At 45.8% G+C, this 23,274-nt stretch overlaps 1 protein-coding gene across 2 annotated transcripts in view; it reads left to right on the top strand.

Annotated features, from left to right (window-relative positions):
• LOC147626406 (Prolyl oligopeptidase family protein) overlaps positions 1-22,687 on the top strand; it is a 41,712-nt gene extending 19,025 nt beyond the window's left edge. Inside the window, exons 3-11 of one of the 2 annotated variants that reach the window (XM_086816521.1) lie at positions 6,418-6,640; positions 7,002-7,143; positions 7,296-7,499; positions 17,575-17,706; positions 17,825-17,953; positions 20,900-21,333; positions 21,456-21,672; positions 21,912-22,105; positions 22,230-22,687. In XM_086816521.1, the coding sequence (XP_086672647.1) occupies positions 6,418-6,640; positions 7,002-7,143; positions 7,296-7,499; positions 17,575-17,706; positions 17,825-17,953; positions 20,900-21,333; positions 21,456-21,672; positions 21,912-22,105; positions 22,230-22,455 (1,901 nt within the window). In that variant the 3' untranslated portion in view covers positions 22,456-22,687. The remainder of the gene's footprint in view (positions 1-6,417; positions 6,641-7,001; positions 7,144-7,295; positions 7,500-17,574; positions 17,707-17,824; positions 17,954-20,899; positions 21,334-21,455; positions 21,673-21,911; positions 22,106-22,229) is intronic. The other variant, XM_086816522.1, reaches the window with a different exon arrangement.
• The last annotated feature ends 587 nt before the right edge of the window (positions 22,688-23,274 follow it).

Genomic DNA, 23,274 nt, shown 5'->3' with positions numbered 1-23,274 from the left:
GGATGGACTCTACCAAAGCACTTGCTTTCATTAGACAGTTTGAGATAGCTTTTTGCAATGAAGACTTTTCGGAAAAGTCTATGCTCAGGCATGTGGGAATGCATCTCAAGGATACGGCAAGTGATTGGTGGCTTGCAAAAATACTTGATGGAAGTGCTGCCCCAACTTGGTCTTCTTTCAAAATTCAGTTTTATGATCAATTCTTACCACCAAACTTTGCAAAGGATGTACGCAAGGAGTGGGATTGGCTGTCCCAAGATGAGGGAGAGTCCGTTGCTTCATACATAGCAAAGTTTTGGAACGTCCTTCTCAAGGTTACTCCCTTCATGAAGATTGGAGAGGACGAGAAGAAGAGAAAGTTTGAATCGGGGCTCCATCACATCATCCAACAAAGCTTGGGAGTGTACCCAAATAAGACCATACAAGAGCTTATACACTCAGCCATGATTGCGGAGAACTTGCACATGAAAGCACCCACAAATAAGCCATTTGCAGGTCAAAACAAGAGCAAATTCAGGGCTGGTTATGACCAGAAAAAGGGTGGACAGCCACCTAAGAATGCTCCCAAAGATGGCCGAGATGCAAAGGATGACTCCGAAAAGAAGCCGGGGGGTAAACGCCACAATTTTGGGCTCTCAAAACAGCAATTGGAAGAGTACAGGAAGGCTGGAAAATGCTTTAAGTGTGGCAGTAAAGATCATATATATCCTAAATGCCCACAGAATCGTAAGAATGCTGAGCCTAATGTGGAAAAGCCTCTTGTGAATGTTGTACCCGATGTGCAGGGTAATACAGGGCATGAACCCAAGAGTAGAGTCATATGCAAGGCTTGGGGCAAATTGAAGGATCAGCCCGCTTTGTTTCTTTTTGATGATGCTTCCACAGATAACTTTATATCCGTAGAGATGGCTGCTGCCATAGGTCTCAATGTGGAAGACATGGGAATGCAAATGAATGCAGATGCCGCCTTTGAGGGCAAACAGGTTGATGTAACTCCGGTCATTGGTAAGCTCCGTGTACAAATACAGGACTACCTCGACCATGAGAGCTTTTTAGTGGCTCCTCTTACAGGTTGTGATGTTTTGTTGGGGATGCCCTGGCATCACCGTTTAGAGCCTATTAAGGCTTACAAAGAGAAGAAAATCAGCTTTGTACATAGAGGCCGTGAGCACTCTATAGATGCTGGTACTACTGGAAGTACCATACCTCTTGTAAGCCATGTACAAATTAATAAGGCAGTAAAGAAATCAGCTTGTTCTTACTTGGTTTTTGTACGTGATACCATTGAACATTCTAGTGTTGATGTTAGTACATTAGATCAAGACAAGCTTAACTTTTTGAACGAGTTCAAAGATTGTTTTGCGAATGCTTTGCCAGCAAGGTTGCCACCCGAGAGGCCGGAAGATCATTGCATAGATCTAATTCCCGGTAGCTCTCCACCTAATAGGCCACCATACAGGGTGAGTGCTAGTCAACAAGAAGAGATTATGGCACAGGTGAATGAACTTTTGGAAAAGGATTTGATTCGGCCTAGTTCCTCGCCATATTGCTCGCCGGTACTTCTTGTTCAAAAGAAGGATGGTACTTACAGGATGTGTGTTGATTACTGTGCCCTCAATAAGATAACCATCAAGAATCGGTTTCCGATTCCGTGCATTGATGACATCTTGGACAAGCTTGAAGGTTCGGCATGTTTTAGCCGAATAGACCTCAAGAGTGGGTATCATCAAGTGAGAGTGGCACCTCAAGATGTACACAAGACTGCATTTAGGACAGCCTTTGGTCTTTATGAGTTTTTGGTGGTGCCTTTTGGTCTTACAAATGCACCCGCTACCTTCAACAGGATGATGGACAGGGTGTTCAGAAAGCATAGAAAGTTCACGGGTATATTCTTTGATGACATTATTGTATTCTCAAAGAATGAAGCCCAACATCGTGAGCACCTGGCTATTGTGTTTAAAGAGCTTAAGGAAAATCAGCTCTACATAAATGCAAAAAAGAGTGAATTCTTCCTCCCAGAGATTCACTATCTTGGTCACATTGTATCAAAGGATGGTGTGCGCATGGATCCCGCAAAGATACAAGCCATGCAAGAATGGCCAGAGCTGAAATCAGTCCATGAAGTGAGGAGCTTCCTTGGTTTATGTGCTTACTACAGGAGGTTCGTCAAGCATTTTGCTTTCATTGCCGCTCCGTTACATGAGTTAACGAAGAAGAAAGCAATCTTTAAATGGACACAAGAAGAGAGAGATGCCTTTCAAAAGTTGAAGAGTGCAATCATCTCGGGACCGGTACTCATTATTCCGGACGGGCAAGGCGCCCTTTGAGATTATCTATGGCAAGGTGGTACTACCACCCATCCTTCGTACAAAGGATGAGATTTTTGCAGCAGATGAGTATGTCAGAGACTTGGATACTGCATTTGCACAGGTACGGACAGCCATAGAGAGGTCTCAAACCAAGAATAAAAAGGCAGCTGATAAGCATAGAAGGGATGTACAATTCAAACAAGGTGATTGGGTCTTGCTGAAATTTGAAAAGGGGGAAAGTACCCTAAGCTTTCCAACAGGTACTATGGACCTTTTCAGATCTTGGAGAAGATCAATGATGTTGCATTTCGGCTTGTACTCCCAGATCATTGGAACATGCATAATGCTTTTCATGTGAGCCTATTGAGGCCTTATGTGGGACCGACACCGTTTGAGCCAGTTTTGGAAGACCCACCCGAGGTGGATGAGCTGGAAGAGATTCTTCAACCTCAGATTGTTTTTCACAAGGAACGAAAGCTTGCGGGAGGCAAACTTGTTCGTAGGTACCTTGTGAAGTTTAAGAATTATTCAGCTTTGGATGCGAAATGGATGGATGAGGCCTACTTCGAGGATTACCCAGATCTTTTGAAGGCCTATCTGGAGGCTTTTCAGTTGCGGTCAACTGATTAGAAGCCGGGGGGAATGTCACAAACCCCTATATTCTAGGGACATGCGGATGCGTGTCAAGCCTAGAAACATGTGGATGCATGTATGTATTATACCTGGGCATGTGTATGGATCATATGAGTGGATGCATATGAGTCCAAGGACATGGCAGGACATTTGTGGACTTTCGGGCGGTGCCCGTGTGGATTCCGGCCATGCACACATGGTGTGTTATGATGGCAGGCGGAATATTTTCAAGTACAAGAATGATGATAGGTGGTTCTCCAAGTTTACATGTGCATAATGCATAAATGATGCATGCCATAACTTTATTTTACTTTGTGTGACATTGTCTTGCTGCTTGGACAATGCTTGTTATTTTGGCTTGTGAAGTCCGAGGGACCGGGGACGCCCGGGCACCTTGTGGACACGTGTGTGCACTCCTGTTTGGGCCTAAAACTGTGGGCTTATGGGTTTTGCAGGTGGTAAGTGCGTTCACACTCAATTTACAGCTTACTTCATTTACTACTAAGGTTTATTGGTTTGCAGGTCCACACTCATTAATAAGTGGCCGGATAACTTATAATGCGTTCGCATTTGGTTGGACCAAAATTAATGAAGTCCGGACAGCTTATGGCCATTTCCCATTTGGTTGGACCTAAACTTATAGAAACAGGACAAATGGAGCACTATGGGCTGGACACCTTATGGGGACACATGTCAGCCAGCATGTGTACCCACCAGGCCCCTGAGGTGGCACCTGAAAAAGGCGCCTCCCTCAAGAGGCCCTTTTGGGCTGTTTTACTCATTATTCAACATATTGGAGAGCTGGTTGGAGCTTTGGGAGTTGCTACAGGGCTGGTTGCTTGCTTCCCGGACTCACACAAGCTTGGACAACGATCCCCACACTCTTCTAAAGGGCTGGTTGGTAAATTTCAGACCTGCAATTTTTGGTTATTGCGAGTTTTGGGCTGGTTACAGGTGTCCAAAGTCAACTTGGACAGTACAGGACAGCTCTAGGGACCTCCATAGGGCTGTAGGACCCTTTACAGGTGGATTTCTCGCGACAGAAAGTTGCTGTTTTGGACTGGTTATTGCACAAAACAGGCCGGACAGCAATGGAATATGTGAGCATGGATGTGTCTCAAGGATTCCTGGTATAGCAGGTGCTTAGGGCAAGCATTGGGGACACTTACTCGCGGAGAACACTGGTTTCTGGATCAGTTTCTCGCGTGGAAACAGGGCCTAAAGATCCATTTACATCTTGTGCAGGGCGGAGTACCTGTGAGGATTGTGATACTCTTGTGCAGGGCGGATGTACCCGTGAAGAGGCTTGTGCAGGGCGGATGTACCTGTGTGTAGGGCGGATGTACCTACAGATTCTCTTGTTTGAAATGTATTCATTCATAATGTATTTGGAAGAATCAGGTGCAGGCTGGTGGTGAATCCCCAGGCACCCGTAATCTTGTACTTTGCAGACTCTTTTGGTAATATAACCTAAAGGGGGGGGGTCAGCCTATCATCGGCCCCTTTATGTGGTGTACTGTCATTTTCAGCTTTGTGGTTGTAATGCTCAAGTGTTAAGTGCTCAAAATCTTGTTCACATTTATACGATTCCAATACACGCGTCCGCCTCCCGTTACAAGGATCAGCAACGGAGTCGAAGGGTTGTCAGGTGTACCACCTAGCAACAATTTAGCAGAGGGGAATGTCACGTGCACATCTAGTTGGTGTACATGTGACATGGCATTCTTAGCATTCATGAGCATTGATTAGAGCATTCTTAGCATTAAGCAAGCATTAAGCATGGCATTCAAGCATTAGGCAACATTGTGGGCAGCCAACAGGAATATTCAGCAGTCGACTGGCATTTATTCCAGTCGTGGACACATTCCCCCAGCCGACTGCAGTAGGCACAGCCCAACCAGCATCCAGTTCACATATAATAGGCAAAGCGCATCATTCAGTCCAAGATATCTCCATTGTTTTGGTGGTCTTTAGCCCAGGACCCTAGGAAGGTGTGGAGAGTAGCCTTCAGCAGTTTAGTATTCAGCATTCAGCATTCTGTTCATCTCCTGCCTTCTACATAGAGGAAAGCAAACATCCAAAGGGTGGACCTCAGCACTGGAGAAAGGAACAATCATTCAGCATCTCTCTCTCTCTGTTCCTGAGATCTATTCATAGATCTCATTGTAACCATCGCAGTTAATATAGCTGCATTGCATTTGCATTGAAACCATTCTCTTTCTCTTAAGTGTTCTAAGTGAAGTTTAGTTAAGCATAAGGTTGTTTTACCATGATCTATCCCTCACATGTCACATAATGCTGCTGGTTGGCCTGGCTTATGCTGTCGGCCTGCATGTCTAGATCCTCCGTGACCACATAAATGCCCAAAAGCCTCTTTATCTGCTGTCGGTTGGTTCCACAGGCCCTGACCTGTTGTGACGCATGCCCTAAATGCTTGGAATGCTTTATGAACTGCTGTAGGTGCTGTAACAGCCCCGTACACTGCTGCACATGCTGTAACTACTGGATTAATGCTTGAATGCCAAGAATGCTCTGCTGAATGCTTATGAATGCCTAGAATGCCATGTCACCTGTACACCAACTGGGTGTGCACGTGACATATGGGGTTATTACTATGTGGGTCATGAAAGGTGAAACACGGGCTAGCATTTGGAAATCGGAGAGTGAGTTAATAATTCCATAAAAGCAGGGTTATTAACAGGGCCTCAAACCTATATAAGTGAGCAGTGTGCATAACCTGGTGTGGATTGACAATGTGTGGTTCTGAGTCTAGTCTAGCCCATGGGGCAGATAGTGGATTGCTAAGCCTCTTGGTGCTTGCCAGGCGTAGCACATGACACTTTACCGGTGGTCATCTGCGAGCAAGATGGTGCATGGCCTAGAGGCCTTATGCTTAGGTGCATTCATTGGTCTTTGGCTTTGGGTGGTCTCGAGCTGTTGGGTTGATGAGTCTGAATTGCTTTCCTCGTGGTTTCTATGCGTATGTGTTGTGACCTTGTCCCTTCATAGATGAGGATTCCAATGGTCTACTACTTGTATGTGGCTCAGTAGTCATGGTACATGCATCTGAGGATTGATGCATGTGACCCAAGGTTTATTTGAAGCTTTCATCATGTAACATAGTAGAGACTGTTGGACTGTGGTATGCAATAAAGGTCTCAAGCTAACCAGCCTCTCAAGGAAGCCATCTTTCTATAACCAAGTGGCAAGCGAGGCCCTTTGAGCGAACTTTTTAAAGCAATTATATGTAATGACTTAGGGAGCATATTTCACATTCATCTCTGCTTCTTTTAAGTTTAGTGTATATTTGATGTTTTTCTCACATATAAATATCTTGGTAAAGAAAGCAAAGAAGCCATATGGGTTAGAAAGATGAAAGCTTGTTTGCTTGCTTCTTGGTAAGCTGCAGCACTTTAAGGAAAATCTTGAGGTTAAGAGGCCGTATAGTCAAGATGGTTTTTTTGTCCCCTTGCAGGATATGTACACCTTGGGACCTGCAAGATCTCCAGGGATCATCGTTTGCTTGCATACACGGTAGATTTATGTGGCAAAGAACTCTTTACCCTGTTTGTTAAAGATATAAATACGGGCACTCTCTTATCGAAGCCGATTGTCAAAGGTGTAGTGAGTGTTGAGTGGGCAAGAGATAGCTGCAGTCTTCTATATACTACTACTGATGATATGCTGCGACCATCCAGGTATCCAATTCCCTTTCTGAATGCTCAATCAAAAAGATGTTGTATGTGTGCGTTACTGTCTACATCACCTGTATATGGGATTCCCTTGAGCACGGGCATCTAATAGGGAGGCTTAAGGCCTAGGTGTGGCCAATTTACTTCTAAGGCTAAAGCCTCCCTTTTGGGCCTTCACTTTTACACACTCAAATTAATTCCCTGGCCCTCTCTCTAGCACATTCTTCATAGATTTGGCCACCTCAGCCATTGGCCTAGCCCTCTAGACTCCATATTATGTACCTGTCTATTGGGTCAGCCAGTAAATACAGGTGATGTAACAGTGCATCCTTGTCTAAACTTGTATTTCTTTGGCCTGATAGTGTAGGGTCTTTAAACATACTTTAGGATCCAGAGGACAAGACAGTCTCTTGTATGAAGAGAAGGATCCACATAATTATGTAGATGTCTCCAGAACAAAGGATTGGCAGTTCTTCACCATAAACATCAACTCAAAGACATCATCTGAGGCAAGTCATATCTTCTTAGGTCAATGTTCAACCTGCCTTCTTGCACAGTATATCTAGTGCTGTCTTGGAAGTAACACAAATGTTTCTGTATAGGAAGCCTTTTTTTTCCGATCTGTCTTTCATGAACAATGGGTTGTGTTGGAATGTCTTAGGTATATTTGTTAGACGCTGGATGTTCTGGAGGAAGCTTGGAACTAGTGGAGAAACGCAGGCCAGGGGTAGAGTACTTTGTAGAGCATCACCATGGTAATCTTTTTCTACTGACAAATGCACAAACACAACATACGCAAGGTTGCAGCAGTGAGTACAGGCTCTTTCTATGTCCTGTTGGTGCCCTGAGGCTTGATAATTGGAAGGTGACACCCTTGGTCATACACTGTTCATGCATGCAAACCTAATGCATTTCAGGGTAATGTTAGGTATTGTCAATTTTCGTACATTCAAATTTAATGTAATGAGAGTAAATAATAAATAATGGTCCGAGCTAGTAAGTTTGTGCACATTTTCTGGTTGTTTTTATTGATGCAAACCTTCATCATAGCCAAGTTTCTTGAAAAGTCTAAGAACCTCAGCATGGGGTTTTATGTTCAAAGCCATGAGTGCAGAGTCCACACTCTTGCATGATAGAGGAGTAAACTTTCTTGAAGCTAAGGCCCAGTTCAACGGTCAACCCCTCATGGAACAAACAGTAATCTCCCGCGGATCTCATAGTATACTGGGTATCGACATATATAATGCTCCTCTATCTCAACCTTTGTGTGGCATAATCGACAGATCCTCTCCTCCCTAGTTCTCCATATGAGCTCCTTGGCTCTGAAGATGTGCTCAGCTCTCCCTGTCTCCACTCTGAGGCGGTGGGATGAAATCCTCTCTGGCCAATCGCAATCCACATGGCATGGGACATGTGAACACTCAGGTAGCCTGGCTGTTGGATGAATCCATCCTCAGTGAGCCTGAGGAAGTGATCTCTGTAGCAGTGCATCTTGATTGGAGCTCCAAAGGTGTGAGAGTTGGAGAAAAGGGGAGTCCAAACTGTACTAAAGTGGTGGGAGGCACTCTATGTGGAGCCCATATACTGAGAACCAGGTGAAATCTCAGGCATACCATACTCCAAGGTGGCCCAGATGTCTCGAGGACTCTAGGGCAAGCCTTGGGTGCCTATGGGGATCCATCTTACTGATGCAATGGAGGTATGTGATTTGTTTGGAAGAGTGCATCCACTACCATATCGGGGCTGCCGTGAACTCTGCTCGGATAATCTCGTGTGGGACTGATGGTTTGCTGCGGAGCATATGGGGAAACTTCATGACCTGGAGCCTCCCAACTCGTTGCACTCATCAGATAAATCTGGCCTCGAGAAAGCTGCTTCAACATCAAGGCTAGTGTGACGAGGGTGTCAAAAAGTGAACCTTCGATGTGGGCTCTTGGGAATGTGCCTAGGAGAACAGTGCCACTCAGGTAAGCTCAAGGTTGCATATCCACGTATCACTCTGGTGATAAACTTCAAGCTAGATGTGAAAGACGGAGCACCTGATAATGCATATTCACGGACCAAGAACTATGGGATCACCCTTCTTATTCTAGGGTGACGGAGGGATCATACTATATGGGTCTTTTTTGGCTCCCTTGTTGAAGGTCCATAGAAGCGGATGTCAAAATACGCAGCGGAGATGATAACCAAATCTGAGACCACAAGAGCAAGTAGAGTGCAGAAAATAGACGGCACAAGAGAAGGAGAGAGATAGGTGTGTAACTCTTCTCTATACACAAGATCCCGAATCTGAAAACTGGATACAATGATGTGGGGGCCATGGGGCCATTTTATATGGCCCCATACATGCAGTCGGCTTGTGCAAAAACAGCCGACTTGGCCTAACATGTCCACGACCAGCCCATACATGCAGTCGGTCAGTATGCAGGAGAGGTCGGGGACTACATAGGGAAGTCGGCCAGCAACCAGATCATCTGACCAGCAGTCTGTCATATGCACTCTGCACTCAGTGCATGGTGACAAGATGGCTCATCATCAGCAGTGCAACAATTGTACAGTATTAGAATGCAGTAGGATGATATTTGTCGTACGCTGTGACCCCACTGTACATCCTCAGTCCAGGATAAGTTAGGCACGAGCTACGTAGGTCATTCCTCAGCCTTAGCGGGTCAGTCAGTCAGTCAAGTCCCTTAACCCACTTGGAGAGAATCATTCATGCATGTAGAGTCAGTAGAAGCCTTAGGGTTTGCATCAAAAAGCACTCTGCATCCTGCATAATATGCATTCATATGCCTGTGCATCATTTAGAACATCCCAGAAGCCTTAGGGAATTTACTAGGATTTATCTGGTATTTTTTCCATATTGTATAGTATTTATTTAGCATTTGTTGTCATTTATAAATATAAACTTTATTAAATGACCAGCCAACTTGACCAACCTCTAGTTAGTATAAATAGGCTTGCATAGGGCTTAGTTTCTCATTCAGTCTTCAGTGTGCTAAGAGCTTTCCTCCTCAGCCCTAGGAGTTCCCTTGCCTTCAGCACTAGACTAGTCTCATCTAGCCCTTGGTGTAACGCGCGGAAGCTCTGGGTAGTCTTCTTTCAGCCCTAAACACTCTTGGAAACCTTCTGATGCAAAAACGCACCATCTGATGCAAAAACGCAGGTAGAGAGAGAGTAGAGAGAGAGAGTGAGAAGTGCTGGAATTTCAGTATATACTATGGTACAAAAAGGTACATGTCTTTGCAGCCCTTGGCTGCCCTCTTGAAAAGGTGATAACACACCAAAACTGCTGCCCTAGACTAGGACCCTACTGATCCAAACCCCTAGTGGGTTGAATGGTTAAGACATTGAGCAAGGGTGCCTTTATATAGGCCTTGGGATCCTTTAGAAACTGGCCGACTGCTGGTCGGCCAGCAGCCTTGCCATAAAATACCAAAACGTATGCTTCTTTAAATGCTCTTCACTTTATGATGCGCTTCAGCCCCTGACCCCTTCTGGAATCAGCCGACTCCTCCTACAGCCAGCCGACTCACTTCTGCAGCCAGCCGACTGCACTTATCTGGATCAAGGTTTGCTCCAAGTCCTGCTCCATGTCCATCTTCTACTGGTTCATGTTCTTTATCTGCTTGCCCCTTCTGGATTTAGTCTTGAGAAGGTCCATGGCATTGCTGATGCACATGACATCCCCCTCTGCTAAACTTGATGACGGGAATCCAACCTGTTCTTGGATGACTGTCATCATCCCAATCTTGTTCCGAAGTCCCTCTGTCATCATCCATCCTTGGCAAACCTTTTTTTCTCTGAAAATCCGGTCTGTTCTCCAAACCACTCTGTCTCTGATGAAGATCTATGCATCTGGTCTTCCTCTAGTCCACAATCCATTCCTGCCCTGGCTCTGAACACCGTCTTGGTCTTCGTTCCTGGAACTGAGTCTGGCACTCTCACATCACCCTTGGAGGATCAACCTTCCCTTGGGACCGTTCCCTTAGAACCTATTTGGCTCACGGAACTGCCATCCCCATCTGGCACTGTGGAACACCACCAACAAACCTCCTGGGAGTTCTTCCCGATCTGTGTTCTTCGCCTTGGGCTTCGAATCCGTGTACTTTCCTGTACCTTGGACCTGTACACCATCATATGGGACTGAATCAGCGTTTAGCCTGGCTGAGCCTGATGCTCTGATACCAATGTAACGCGCGGAAGCTCTGGGTAGTCTTCTTTCAGCCCTAAACACTCTTGGAAACCTTCTGATGCAAAAACGCACCATCTGATGCAAAAACGCAGGTAGAGAGAGAGTAGAGAGAGAGAGTGAGAAGTGCTGGAATTTCAGTATATACTATGGTACAAAAAGGTACATGTCTTTGCAGCCCTTGGCTGCCCTCTTGAAAAGGTGATAACACACCAAAACTGCTGCCCTAGACTAGGACCCTACTGATCCAAACCCCTAGTGGGTTGAATGGTTAAGACATTGAGCAAGGGTGCCTTTATATAGGCCTTGGGATCCTTTAGAAACTGGCCGACTGCTGGTCGGCCAGCAGCCTTGCCATAAAATACCAAAACGTATGCTTCTTTAAATGCTCTTCACTTTATGATGCGCTTCAGCCCCTGACCCCTTCTGGAATCAGCCGACTCCTCCTACAGCCAGCCGACTCACTTCTGCAGCCAGCCGACTGCACTTATCTGGATCAAGGTTTGCTCCAAGTCCTGCTCCATGTCCATCTTCTACTGGTTCATGTTCTTTATCTGCTTGCCCCTTCTGGATTTAGTCTTGAGAAGGTCCATGGCATTGCTGATGCACATGACACTTGGAGTGCTTGAGTTTGCTTCAACCACCCTGGTTCTCCAACGCATGCAGTTCAGCAGTCCCTACAGCCATAAGCGCAGCCATACAGTGCATTTACAGGCCTGAATCAGCAAGAAGACCTGCGTTTTTTGCATATCTAGCAGCCGGCCTGTTCACAGCAGCCCCTACAGTCTGCGTTTCTGTTCAGCAGCAGCCCTATACTCTGCGTTTTTCTGTCCAGCATCAGTAAAGCCTGCGTTAACAGTTTGACAGCAGTTCTTCCTTGCGTTTTCAGACAGCAGTTCCTCCGCCTATATGCATCATCCATACATGCTACAACCATCTGGTGAAGGTAACATAGCATTCATAAGCATTTGCAGCATTCTAACATAGCTTAGAACAGTCCACCATCTTCTTTTCTCAGTCTCAGGTGTGCAGCCCTTCCTCATGCCCTTGGGAAGAGTGCATAGGCTCGAGATCAGTTCATCGAGGTGTTTCTACAGCCGTGTACAGTTCAGCCAATCTCCGATCCTCGGAGATCTTGCGTTTGGCTTATCTACAGTCCACAGTCATTCTCTCTAAAGAAATAAAGCAAATACTATCTCGCTATCGGGATAGGGGGCCCTTCAGTGGGTAATTTGGGACCCAATCTTGTGTACAGCTCTATATCTCCCTCTCATATCTCTTTTAAGTTTGAAGTATTAAAGTGGATTGCTAAACTCACGAAACTCAGGATACAGAAGACGGTGTGAGCATCTGTGTGACAGGATCTTCCAATACAAAGACTTCCGTTGCATATCACATTGGTATCAGATTCAGATTGTCCACACACACCGTATCCTAGCGTGGGGGCATCCTTGGATGGTTAGATTGCGTTCCGGCACGACCACCGACTTCAGCATCATGTCTACAGAAGAGAGTACTCATCAGCCGGAAGACATCTCCCTCGAAGGAGACCATGTTCTTCCGCCTACAGAAGACACCATAGCTCTTCTTAGAGCTCAGAACCAACTGCTCATGGAGCGTCTCCAACTCTTGGAGGCAGCAGCAGCACGTCCTTCTACACCTCGAGCAGCACCCGACTACATCTTCCTCTTCTTTCAGATGGAACAACAAAGGAGAGAGGACGAGGCCCGAAGGAAAAGAGAAAAAGCAGAAAGACGGGACTATGAGGAAGCCCAACGCAGGATCGACGAAGACCGGCGTCACGCTGAACTCGCTGCTCGGGAACACCAACGTGAGCTTGATCGAGAACGTATGTTACTCGAGCACCAACGGGAAAAGGAGGCCATACACTTGAGGTATCAGCAGCTCTCCTCAGTCTCCCCAGTCATAGGTGTCACCAGCCAGTAGTAGCATCAACCACCATCATTCGGAGTCAACCAAACTTCAGTAAGTATGATGGTAAGTGTGATCATTCATCAGTTAATCAATTTATTCATCAGTTTAATGCTCATTTTCCATTAGCTAGGATAACAAACCCTCAAGACAAAGTCCACTTAGTGGCTCCCCATCTCACTGGTGAGGCAGTCACTTGGTGGCAGCATTGGTCTAGTATTCATACAGACCAGGCCACAGGTGTCACAACCTTTGACTGGGACCTCTTTGTCCATGACCTGAAGACCAGATTTCTCCCGCCCCAGTACATGACTGGTCTGAAAGACGAGTTCTATGGACTCAGACAGAACGGATCCCTAGTGCTTCAGTTTTCCGGTAAGGTTATTACTTTAGCACATCAGTTAGGGTTATCTGAGCAGGCTAAGATGGAGCAATTCATTCGTGGATTGGACTCTAACATTCGGTTCACAGTTCGTAACTTTGAACCAAGTACATTGACCGGGCTCTGACTCTCGCTCAGAATGAAGAAATGAAGATGAACGGAGGCAAGCCCAAGCAGTCATCTCAGTCCAGTACCAAACCCCAACAGGGGAAGGGTAATTCGTCTTCTAAGGACACTAAGACAGACAACAGTCCTAGCTCTAGTTCAGGGGGTAAGGAATCCAAGCCTAAGAAGACCCCTGAGGAAAAGGCTCAAGCAGCATCACTGGAGGCTATCTTCCTCCAGAGGAGCAAAGACAGTATCAGTCAGAAAATAGATGTTTTTTCTGTCATACCATTGGGCATGAAGGATTGTCCAAAAAGACAAGCGGAGCAAGCCTCCAAAGAGCCTTCTGCCACAGTTGCCGCAGTATTCCCCGCTCCTCCTCCAGACCTGCCTGCTACCACCAATGCGGTTGAGATCTTACCTTCTATGCTTTCCATGCCATCCGTGGTACTTGATGCTAAGCAGGAGGGTGAGGCAACAACCACACAGAAAGCCTGATCCGAGCTTATGGCTTTGCCAAGGGCCGATAGTTCATAATCCTTTTTGACATGGGCAGTTCTGAGGACGTTAGTGCCCTATCATTTGGAGGTAGATGGGTTTACACTTGGTCTCCGCACCCACATCTCTCAGAAGGCACAGCAGTTTTCTTTTCAAGTTCAAAAGTCCTCCTTCTAGCGAGAATTCATTGTCTCTCCTCTTTTGGGATGTGACATGATCTTAGGAATCCAGTGGTTTCGTCAGTATGAACCTATTTCCAATTGGGGGCAGGACACCTTTATTATCTCTAAAGGTTTTCCTGAGCCTGTCATGATTCGGGAGGATAGGAGCATTCTTGGCGTTCCTATGATTTCTCATCTCCAGGCCCGACGAGCTATGTGCAAGGGAGCAGAAGGAGCATTAATTTATGCTCAGACAGCTTCTATCTCATCAATAACCGCTGTCTCATCATCTTCAGTCCCTCAGTTAGCAGATCTCCTTTCTCATTCAGACATTTTTAAGGATGATCTCCTACCCAGTATCCCATAGTTAGTAGAACCTCCTAGCAAGTTTCCCTCGTCTTTCCAAGACTTTCAAGGGCAAGCTAGAACAGTAGTCAGTTCTCAAACATTTGAAACATGTTCCTTATGGACACATTTTCACAGTCACCACAGACCACCAAGCACTTAAGTGGCTCCTGACGATGCCAAGTGCCCAGTGGAGTGCTCAGCACACTAGACAGGGTCAGCTCTTCCAACAAGTTGGAGGAATGATTAAGTACATTCCTGGTCAGCATAACCCAGTAGCAGATGTTCTTAGTAGAAAGACCAGCATCCCGACCAGTCAGGAGTCTACCATTCTCAACATCTATGGAAAAGACTTAGAAGATCAGTATGTCGATTCCGCAGAGTTTGGTACTCAACCCAGTTTGGCCCTCAATTTTGAGCCTGGCCATCATTCAGTTCACAGACATGCACGTAAGTTTAGACGAGATATCCACTTCAAGGAAGGGGATTGGGTCTCTGAGTGCATCATGAAACAAAGATTGAAACAAGTGGGCAAACATTGTCCCAAGCTTTCATTCCGTAGTTTTGGCCCTTTTCCAATAGTCAAAAAGTTAAGTGATGTCTCCATGACGTTAAAATTGCCTACCAGTTGGACAATGCTTTCCATGTTTCTTGGCTAAAACCATATGTTGGTCCAGAAGTGTTTGATGTTTCAGATGAACAGCAGCCAGACGTGGTAGACGAAGCAGAAGTTATTGAGCCTGAGCAGATCCTTCTTCATCGATGGAAGCATGGTTCCGGTCGACGGATACGTCAGTTCTATACGAAATTCCGAGATCGAGGCACCCACGAAGCCGTATGGCTCGACGAGGAGTTCTTCCAGGAGTGCCCCCAGTTATTGGTGGACTACTTGGAAGCCATGAACCTGCCGCCAAGCTAAGCAAGAGGGAATGTCACATGCACTCTGCACTCAGTGCATGGTGACAAGATGGCTCATCATCAGCAGTGCAACAGTTGTACAGTATTAGAATCCAGTAGGATGATATTTGTCGTACGCCGTGACCCCATTGCACATCCTCAGTCCAGGATAAGTCAGGCACGAGCTACGTAGGTCATTCCTCAGCCTTAGCGGGTCAGTCAGTCAGTCAAGTCCCTTAATCAACTTGGAGAGAATCATTCATGCATGTAGAGTCAGTAGAAGCCTTAGGGTTTGCATCAGGAAGCACTCTGCATCCTGCATAATATGCATTCATATGCTTGTGCATCATTTAGAACATCCCAGAAGCCTTAGGGAATTTACTAGGATTTATCTGGTATTTTTCTTATATTTTATAGTATTTATTTAGCATTTGTTGTCATTTATAAATATAAACTTTATTAAATGACCAGCCAACTTGACCAATAGGGAAAAAATATGGGAAAAAATGGGGGTGCTTGAGCTTGGAAAGGCCCCCCCATAGACACTAGAATAGCCACCAATAGGAGATGATATATGCTACACCTCCTCTCAGGTCTTGGGGGTGGCCCAAGACCCAAGGAGCTGCCATGAATGCCAATAGCTGATTGAGATAATCCTTTGGTGAATAAGTCTGTAGCGTTGTCCTGAGTTGGATAATATTCAAGGATAATGTCTCCCTCCAAGATCCGCCCCGCACAAAGTGGTATTGGATCTCTATATGCTTGGTCCGTGCATGAAATTCTTAGCAATAGCCAAGCAACTCTGGTTGTCGCATGAGATAAGGTTAGGTTGTTGCTGTCGAAAACCGATCTCCTCAAGTAGTCACCGCAAGCAAATCACCTCACAAGTGCCACCGTAGGTTGCTTTTTACTTGTCCATGAAATTCCCCCAGATCCAAGAGTAAAGCAATACCCTATAGTAGATTGTCGGGAATCCACATCTCCAGCCTAATCGGCGTCACTCCAGCCCCGTAAAGTGGCCCCCTCTCCATAGAAAATGCCAAAATCCTTGGTACCATTCAAGTACTGCAAGTGTTGCCTACCAATGAGCATCCAAAGGTGCTTGCATGAAAGCACTGAGAGTTCCCACCACAAATGCACAATCAGGCCGTGTGTTGAGCAACCAAATCAAGGAACCAACCAGTTTTTTGTACATAAGTGTATATGCCATTGGATCAGATCCAAAAGAGGAGAGTTTGATGCCGGGATCCATGGGGGAAGTGATGGGCTTACAATCTTTCATCCTGAAGGCCTCTAGCAACTTTGTAACATACCGCTGTTGAGAAATGAATATGCCATTTGAGCGCAAAAAAATCTCCAATCCATGAAAGAAGTGAAGCAACCCGAGAGCTGTCATCTCAAATTCTTGACCGAGGACAACCTTTGTCTTAGCAATGTATGTTGTATGGTTGCCTGTGACGATCAAGTCGTCCACATAGAGAATGATAAGAGTATACAACCCTTTCTCGGGATATCCGATAGATGTAGAGATTTGGATCAGTTGCCAACTGCTTGAAACCCTTCTATTGAAAGAAAGCATCAATCTTCTCATACCAAGCCTTGGAGGCTTGTTTCAAACTATGTAAGGCCTTTTTTAGCTTGCAGACTGTACCTTTGGAGCCAAGAACTTGAAATCCCGAGGGCTGTTTTACATAAACTTTCTCCTTTAGTTCCCCGTTGAGGAATGTTGACTTGACATCCATCTAAAAGATGGGCCGATGAGAGTGTGCAGCAAGAGCAAGAACTGTTTGTATAGTCGCCATCCGAGCAGTCGGTGCAAAGGTATCATCAATCCACGCTAGCTTTCTGAGAATAGCCTTTGGCCACAAGCCTAGCCTTGTGCTTATCTAGAGTTCCATCCGATTTGTACTTGGTCTTATAGACCCATTTGACACCAATCACCTTTTGCTTAGCTGGTCTAGGAACCAGCTCCCAAGTCTGATTCCGTTCAATAGAGTCAAGCTCTACTTCCATGGCTTGCTTCCAAGTCTGTTTGGAAAGCGCCTCCCCAATATGAGTAGTTTCGGAGTCTTTTTGGAATCTGGATGCGTGACATCAGTGCATAATTAATGCACAGGTTCTCTTGAGATGATGTTGTGGTAAGCAACTGCTCCGATCGACGGGGATCCCTTGCTCGAGGTGAAGGCAACTGTGTTACCCCTGAGTCTTGCAATGTCTAGTACAACCAATCGGGAATACGAGTTCCGGCTGCTCGCTTGAGGGAAAGCACATCTGAGAGGGGAACTAGGGGATGCTTTTGAGTATGTGAAGCTCTTAAAGCTTCAGATGCATGCTGTTTGTTCTGATGATAATGCGCATTCAAGAATCACAACTTGACAGGTTGCAAGTTTGAGTGTGTTATGAAGCCTTTTTATGGTTGAAACTGCAGGAAATTGTTTTGGAGGAGCATGATGCTATAATTTATGATATGGATATATTTGAAAAATATTTGGTCTTATATCAACGAAATGGCGGACTGCCCCAAATAAGTGTGTTGGACCTGCCCTTCTCTATAGATTTGGTAAGCAGAAAGCTCTTTATTTTTGTGTGAATTTCCAGGAATGACAGTGTGGTGTGGAGGGCATTTTGCAATTTTTAAAAAATGGACAGATCTTCGCTCAGCTCTTTCTTTACTGCAGGCTAAAAAGCACCTTGATGCACTTCATCCATGTATCTTGGCACTTCCCAAAGGAACCTGCAGCATAACACCAGGCTTAAATCAGGATTATAACTGTTCAACTTTGCGGCTCAGCGTCTCATCACCTATAGTATGTTTCCGTTGTCATTATGTGTATGCTAACGAATTTGCATGTTTGCAAACGGCTTAAAGGTTGAGTACCATAAATACATTGAGTCAGAGTGCATTTCCATGTGTGCATGTGATGTTTTAAAACAATTATAAACTAACCCACAAATCAATTGAATTGTATAAACAAAATGGCACCATTGGACATTCTTCATTTATATTTTTGCATTGTCTACGGGTTAGACACATGGAAAACTAGATTATTTTACAGGATCGTGCTTGGGATCCAGAATTTGTATCTTGGACTATTTGATGGTGTTGCACTTGGGGGCCATGATTTGGCTTCTCCCCCCCCCTCTTCTCCCTTCCGTGCGTCTGCCCCCTCTCAAAAAATAGATCCTTATATTAGTTAAAAGAAGATGTCTGCATAGGGTACAGTCCTCCGCAGAGGAAAAAGGAGTGCCAAAAAAAATCCATGACAGGAGTGCAAAAAAAAATCCCATGACAGGGATACAAACAAGTGGATGAGGGGTGCCTCCCTCCACGGCTGGCCGCTCTCGGAAGGAGTCTACAATGGTGGGGGCAGGGTTGGAAAAGCCACACGGGGGGCTTGTTGTGCTAGATTGGTCTGTCAGCCTGTCTAGTGAGGAAGGGGCCTGAGTTCCATGTGTGCAGGAAGGCTATAAGGTGCTTCCAGCATCCTTGCAGGGTGTGGATCATGTCTAAACCAAATGGAGTGGATCGTCTCCGTTGGTGGAGTGGTGGTGCTATCAATGGCCTCTCTGTATCTAGCCTGCCAGATGTGCAAAGCGGAAATGCTACCGCTGAGCTCCCATCTCTGGTAGATAGAGAGAGCTCTATGCATAAGAGCTCTCATTTGCATAGTGTAAGAGCTCACATTTTCACAGACGACTCCGGGCCATCCTCCTATAAGTAGAGTCGTGCCCACATCTGTAGCGCAAGAAAATTGCATCCCAGGTAATGAAGCGACGGAATCTGGGCTTTGATGTGAAGAGCGTGAGGATCATTCGCCAAACCTGCCGTGCCTTTGGGCAGTCCCTAAGGCAAGGCGATGTCACCAAGTCTTCATTGGGGCGCTGTACAATGATGGGCCGCCAGAAATGGTCGGCCATGTGCCGACGGTTAGGCTACGATGTGCTGGTAGCCATAAGAAGAGTGTGAGCTTCCAAGGTTGGAAGCTGTCCCAAAGTCGATTGGTGAGGAAGTTGGAGAGTAAGCCCTGTAGGCCGCTGCTGTCGGGGTGCCATCTATCTCCCGTAAAAGAATGCATTGACCCAAGCAGGCCAAATACTAGAAAAAGGCAATACTCGGGGTCTCGGAAGGCAGATTGGGTCTCTCCAATATGACTCTCTCGGTTCCCGTTGGAGATGGACCAGGGGGCATCTCTTCCATAGCTAGTTTCTGTTGGTGGGCGTCTCTCCCAGCTGCCACGTGTGTATATCCCACATGCTGAAGTGTTTAATAAAAACCTTAATATAAAGGGTAAACCACGGGTGTTGGCAGGCGTCTTTCCCAGCTGCCACGTGTGTATATCCCACATTGTGAATTGTTCAATAAAAACCTTAATATAAAGGGTAAACCACCCTTGGGGTCCCTTCTATCCCCCCACCTTTATGGTGGGTTGCCAGGATCGGGGGATGGGGGAACCCCAGCCTGCAGTGGCCTCTCTCGTGATGCTCTTGCTCCGCTCTGTGGACGATCCTACAGTTTCACCAAGTTGGGTCTTCTGCCACCTTCATAGAGGGGGGTCATTATGCCATCAGCGATCATTGAAGCTCAATCCTCCTTTGTGAGGTCTATGCCAGGTAGTAGTTATTCGTAATCTCCAATCACAAAAGCTAGAGGGGGAGAATCTTGCTGGATGCTGAAGATCACCAGGGGATTTGTAGGGGGGCAGAAGCAACCTACACAGAGTCAAGAGGGGGAATCCATAGGAGTGTGCAATTCTGGAGGAGTGGCAGAGTCGACGTTGAAGCTAAGCTGGGTTCTACCGCGGATGCTTGTGAGCCTCTCCTGTTGCACAGGGCGTGGGAGTTGGAGCCATGGATCCACAGTTTGGGCCAGACCCGATTATATCCGGCCTAGGAGATGACCTGAAGGGAGATGGATGAGTTTGTTCCGCTTAAGGGGCTGTCCAAGGCACTCGCCCCATCACAACTGGGAGGTGATTGGAAGAGTGCTGGGTATAGGGCATCCTAGAATTGAAAGAGGCTGGCTGCAAACTTATCCTTAAAACAGATACTAAGTTCGGACCACCATGGGATGGGGTGGGGGCCAAGATACAAGTGAGAAGAAAATCCTTCCATGGCTCTCCCCTTGGCTGGACTATGGATTCTCAACTTGCCCAGAAGGGTTCTGCTCTGTGCTGTGCGATCAGTGATGCCTAACACCCTCTTGTGGAGGGGTTGGACAATAATGTGCTAGGCCACCTTGGCCTTGGCTTCGTGCCCATCGCTGCCTGGACTAGAATAAGTTACTGATAAGCCTTTGGACCCTAGTTCAATCATTCTCATATGATTGCTGATGGAGAGATTTGCAAACGTTTGAAACATTCTTACCCTTTCATACTTTACCCTTAAGATAAAAATAAAAATTGACTTCTGAAAATTGTAGCAGATTTCATCCAAATCTTTACACTTCTGTAATTAATATATGTAACTCATTGGTGTTGATGTAACTCATTTATGTTTTCTAGTTCCCTAGGAAATTAATTTTGGAGTGTTTTTAAAGCTTGAAGGCATCCAGGATAGGGGGATAGGGTTGGGGCCACGAATGATATCCCCCCATAGGCTGATTTTTTCATACCTATCTTTCTTAACATACTGAGTTGGGGAGGCTTTCTGTGTGTGTGCATGTGGGGCTCAACAGACACACTCATTTTTACAGTTAGATACTCCCTACTAATTTTGATGAAAATTATGCTTGCTTCACATCTTTTCTTATGCAGATGCCAGAGGCGCTGCTTGATTACGACTTGTCATCCAAAAAATATGCTGTCCTTCAACAAGACAAGGTAGTTGCTACTGGATTTACCTCATGTGCAGTTGACAACTCAAACAGTGGAAAGGTCAGGATGCAAGAAAGTATGGGTGCCCTGGAATCTACAGACAAAGAAGCGTGTAAAATTGTGTCTTGTGAGTCTGGGCAGTGTGTTTCCGACCTCTCTGCATTCTATGCTTGTGAGCATCTAAGAGTTCCATCAGTTGGCATGGTAGAGGTCCCTTTAACCGTTGCCTATTCACGCAAACTCAAAGTGGAGGGGAGAAATCCAGCTTTATTGATAGGCTATGGTGCCTATGGGGAGATTCTGGATTTGAAATGGTGTAGTGATTACTTGAGCTTACTTGACCGTGGGTGGGTACTGGCATTCGCACATGTCAGGTATTAATCTGAACACTTGAAACTTTTGATTTTACAAAAACTGTGGTTTTTGCTGCTGAGTCTGTGCTTACTCCATAGCGAGTCCACCCACCTTTGAACCTGTGTTCCTTGGGATAGTGCAGGGGTGGTGGGGAGCTTGGAAAGTCATGGCATCGCTCTGGCAGAGTCTTGCAGAAACTCAATTCTATGCAAGACTTCCTTGCCTGTGCCAGTTTCCTTGTCAAGAGCAGTTATGCTCATGAAGACCGCTTAGCTGCTAAGGGAGTGAGTGCCGGAGGCCTTCTGATAGCTGCTGCTACCAACATGCGGCCTGACCTCTTTCGTGCTGTCATTCTCAAGGTTTGTGTGTCATTCTCAACATATGACGTGACCCCATGGGCGGAAATTTGGATAGCAAAAGCTTCCGTCGATATCTAACAGGCGGCCATGATTGGGCCGCCTTGCTCACTGGCGTGTGTTATTGTTTAATTCTTGTGAAGGGCTGACAAAAAAAAGCATTCTAAAGATGGTTTTGTTATTCTTTTTAGTCCAATGTTTGGAAGCTTTAACATGCTTTTCTACTTTGTTTGGTGACATAGGTGCCTTTTATTGACATCGGGAACACCATGCTGGATGAGAATTTAGCATTGACGGTTTCTGACTACGAGGAATGGGGCAATCCGGACAATAAGGAGATTTTTGAGTACATTCACAGCTATTCTCCTTACGATAATGTGAAGAAAAGCACGCTGTATCCTGGAATGCTGGTGCTATCCTCGTTTCTAGACACAAGGCAATGATTACTGCATATTCTTTTTTCACATTGCATGTGGGTGGATAAGTGGATGCGTGTGCGTGCATGCACTCGTGTGATGTGAATTTCATTGAGGCTTACTGTGTATTGTACTACATATTAGGGTGGGCTATTGGGAAGCTGCTAAGTGGATTGCTCGCGTTCGAGAGTATACAAGTGGACTTGGGGGTCGTCTGGCGCTTTTAAAGACGAGCATGAATTCTGGACACTTTTCTGAGAGTGGGCGGTACCTGCATATCACGGACACTGCTTTTGAATATGCATTTTTATTAAAAATGGTGGACGCCTGCACAATGACCTGGCATTCAGCAATACATGAGGCAAAATAAGCCGTTTTTTTAGGTGGTCTTTTGATGCCATGGTTGGATACAGATATGCTATGCATTGTGCAGTTAATGCAATGTCTTGAGCATCAGAATGCGGAAGTCGATTTGTTTACCATAGTGAACAATGGCCAGAACTAGAGGAGGAATCAGAAAACATCATCCAAACCACAGCTGAGGAAATAGTGTATTGGTTCAAAATGTCAGATTTGTCAAGGTAATGGTACAGTTCTTCAAATCTCTCTCCTCGTGCATGTGCATGTTTGTGTGTTGGGGGGGGGGGGGGGGGCATGTTTTGATGCTATGGGACAGTTTAGAAAATAAAACCAAATAACCTCATTTTATTAGCTCTATTGAGGAGAATATAACGCATCAGTGTGCCGAAAATTGTGGATGGTGTACACAAAACGACACTCACTAAATCAAGGTCATTCACTAGTAAAGGTGAAGCTTGAATCGTCAATAAACAATGCTAGAGAATGGTATTGATATTATGTTCAAAGCTGTCCATGCTTCAGCTTGGTTGGCAGAATGAAAATCTCTGAAATGGGGGTGGTGTGTAGGGAGGATACGAGGGTGCATATGCAATGAAGGTGGATGATTGGACAATGCATGTGGGTGCAAATAGTGAAGATAGATGTGTGAATGTTAAATGAGGGGTTGCACTTTGGGTGGGCACATTGTGGGCTAGGACTAGGTCGGTCATGGTCGGCTACCTGTGGTTAGGTTGAACTGGACATACCAGTATCTATGAACAAGCAAGTCGGCACAAAATCTGGATGCATGGAGGCTAGTGATGGGTAGGCGGAAGTTGCATCAAGGTGG

The sequence above is a fragment of the Cibotium barometz genome, chromosome 22 (genome assembly GCF_041138505.1).
Source record: "Cibotium barometz isolate CiBa-2024 chromosome 22, ASM4113850v1, whole genome shotgun sequence".
Classification (NCBI taxonomy): domain Eukaryota; kingdom Viridiplantae; phylum Streptophyta; class Polypodiopsida; order Cyatheales; family Cibotiaceae; genus Cibotium; species Cibotium barometz.
The sequence above is the reverse complement of the archived record's forward strand: the minus strand, read 5'-3'. Positions and strand labels throughout refer to the sequence as shown.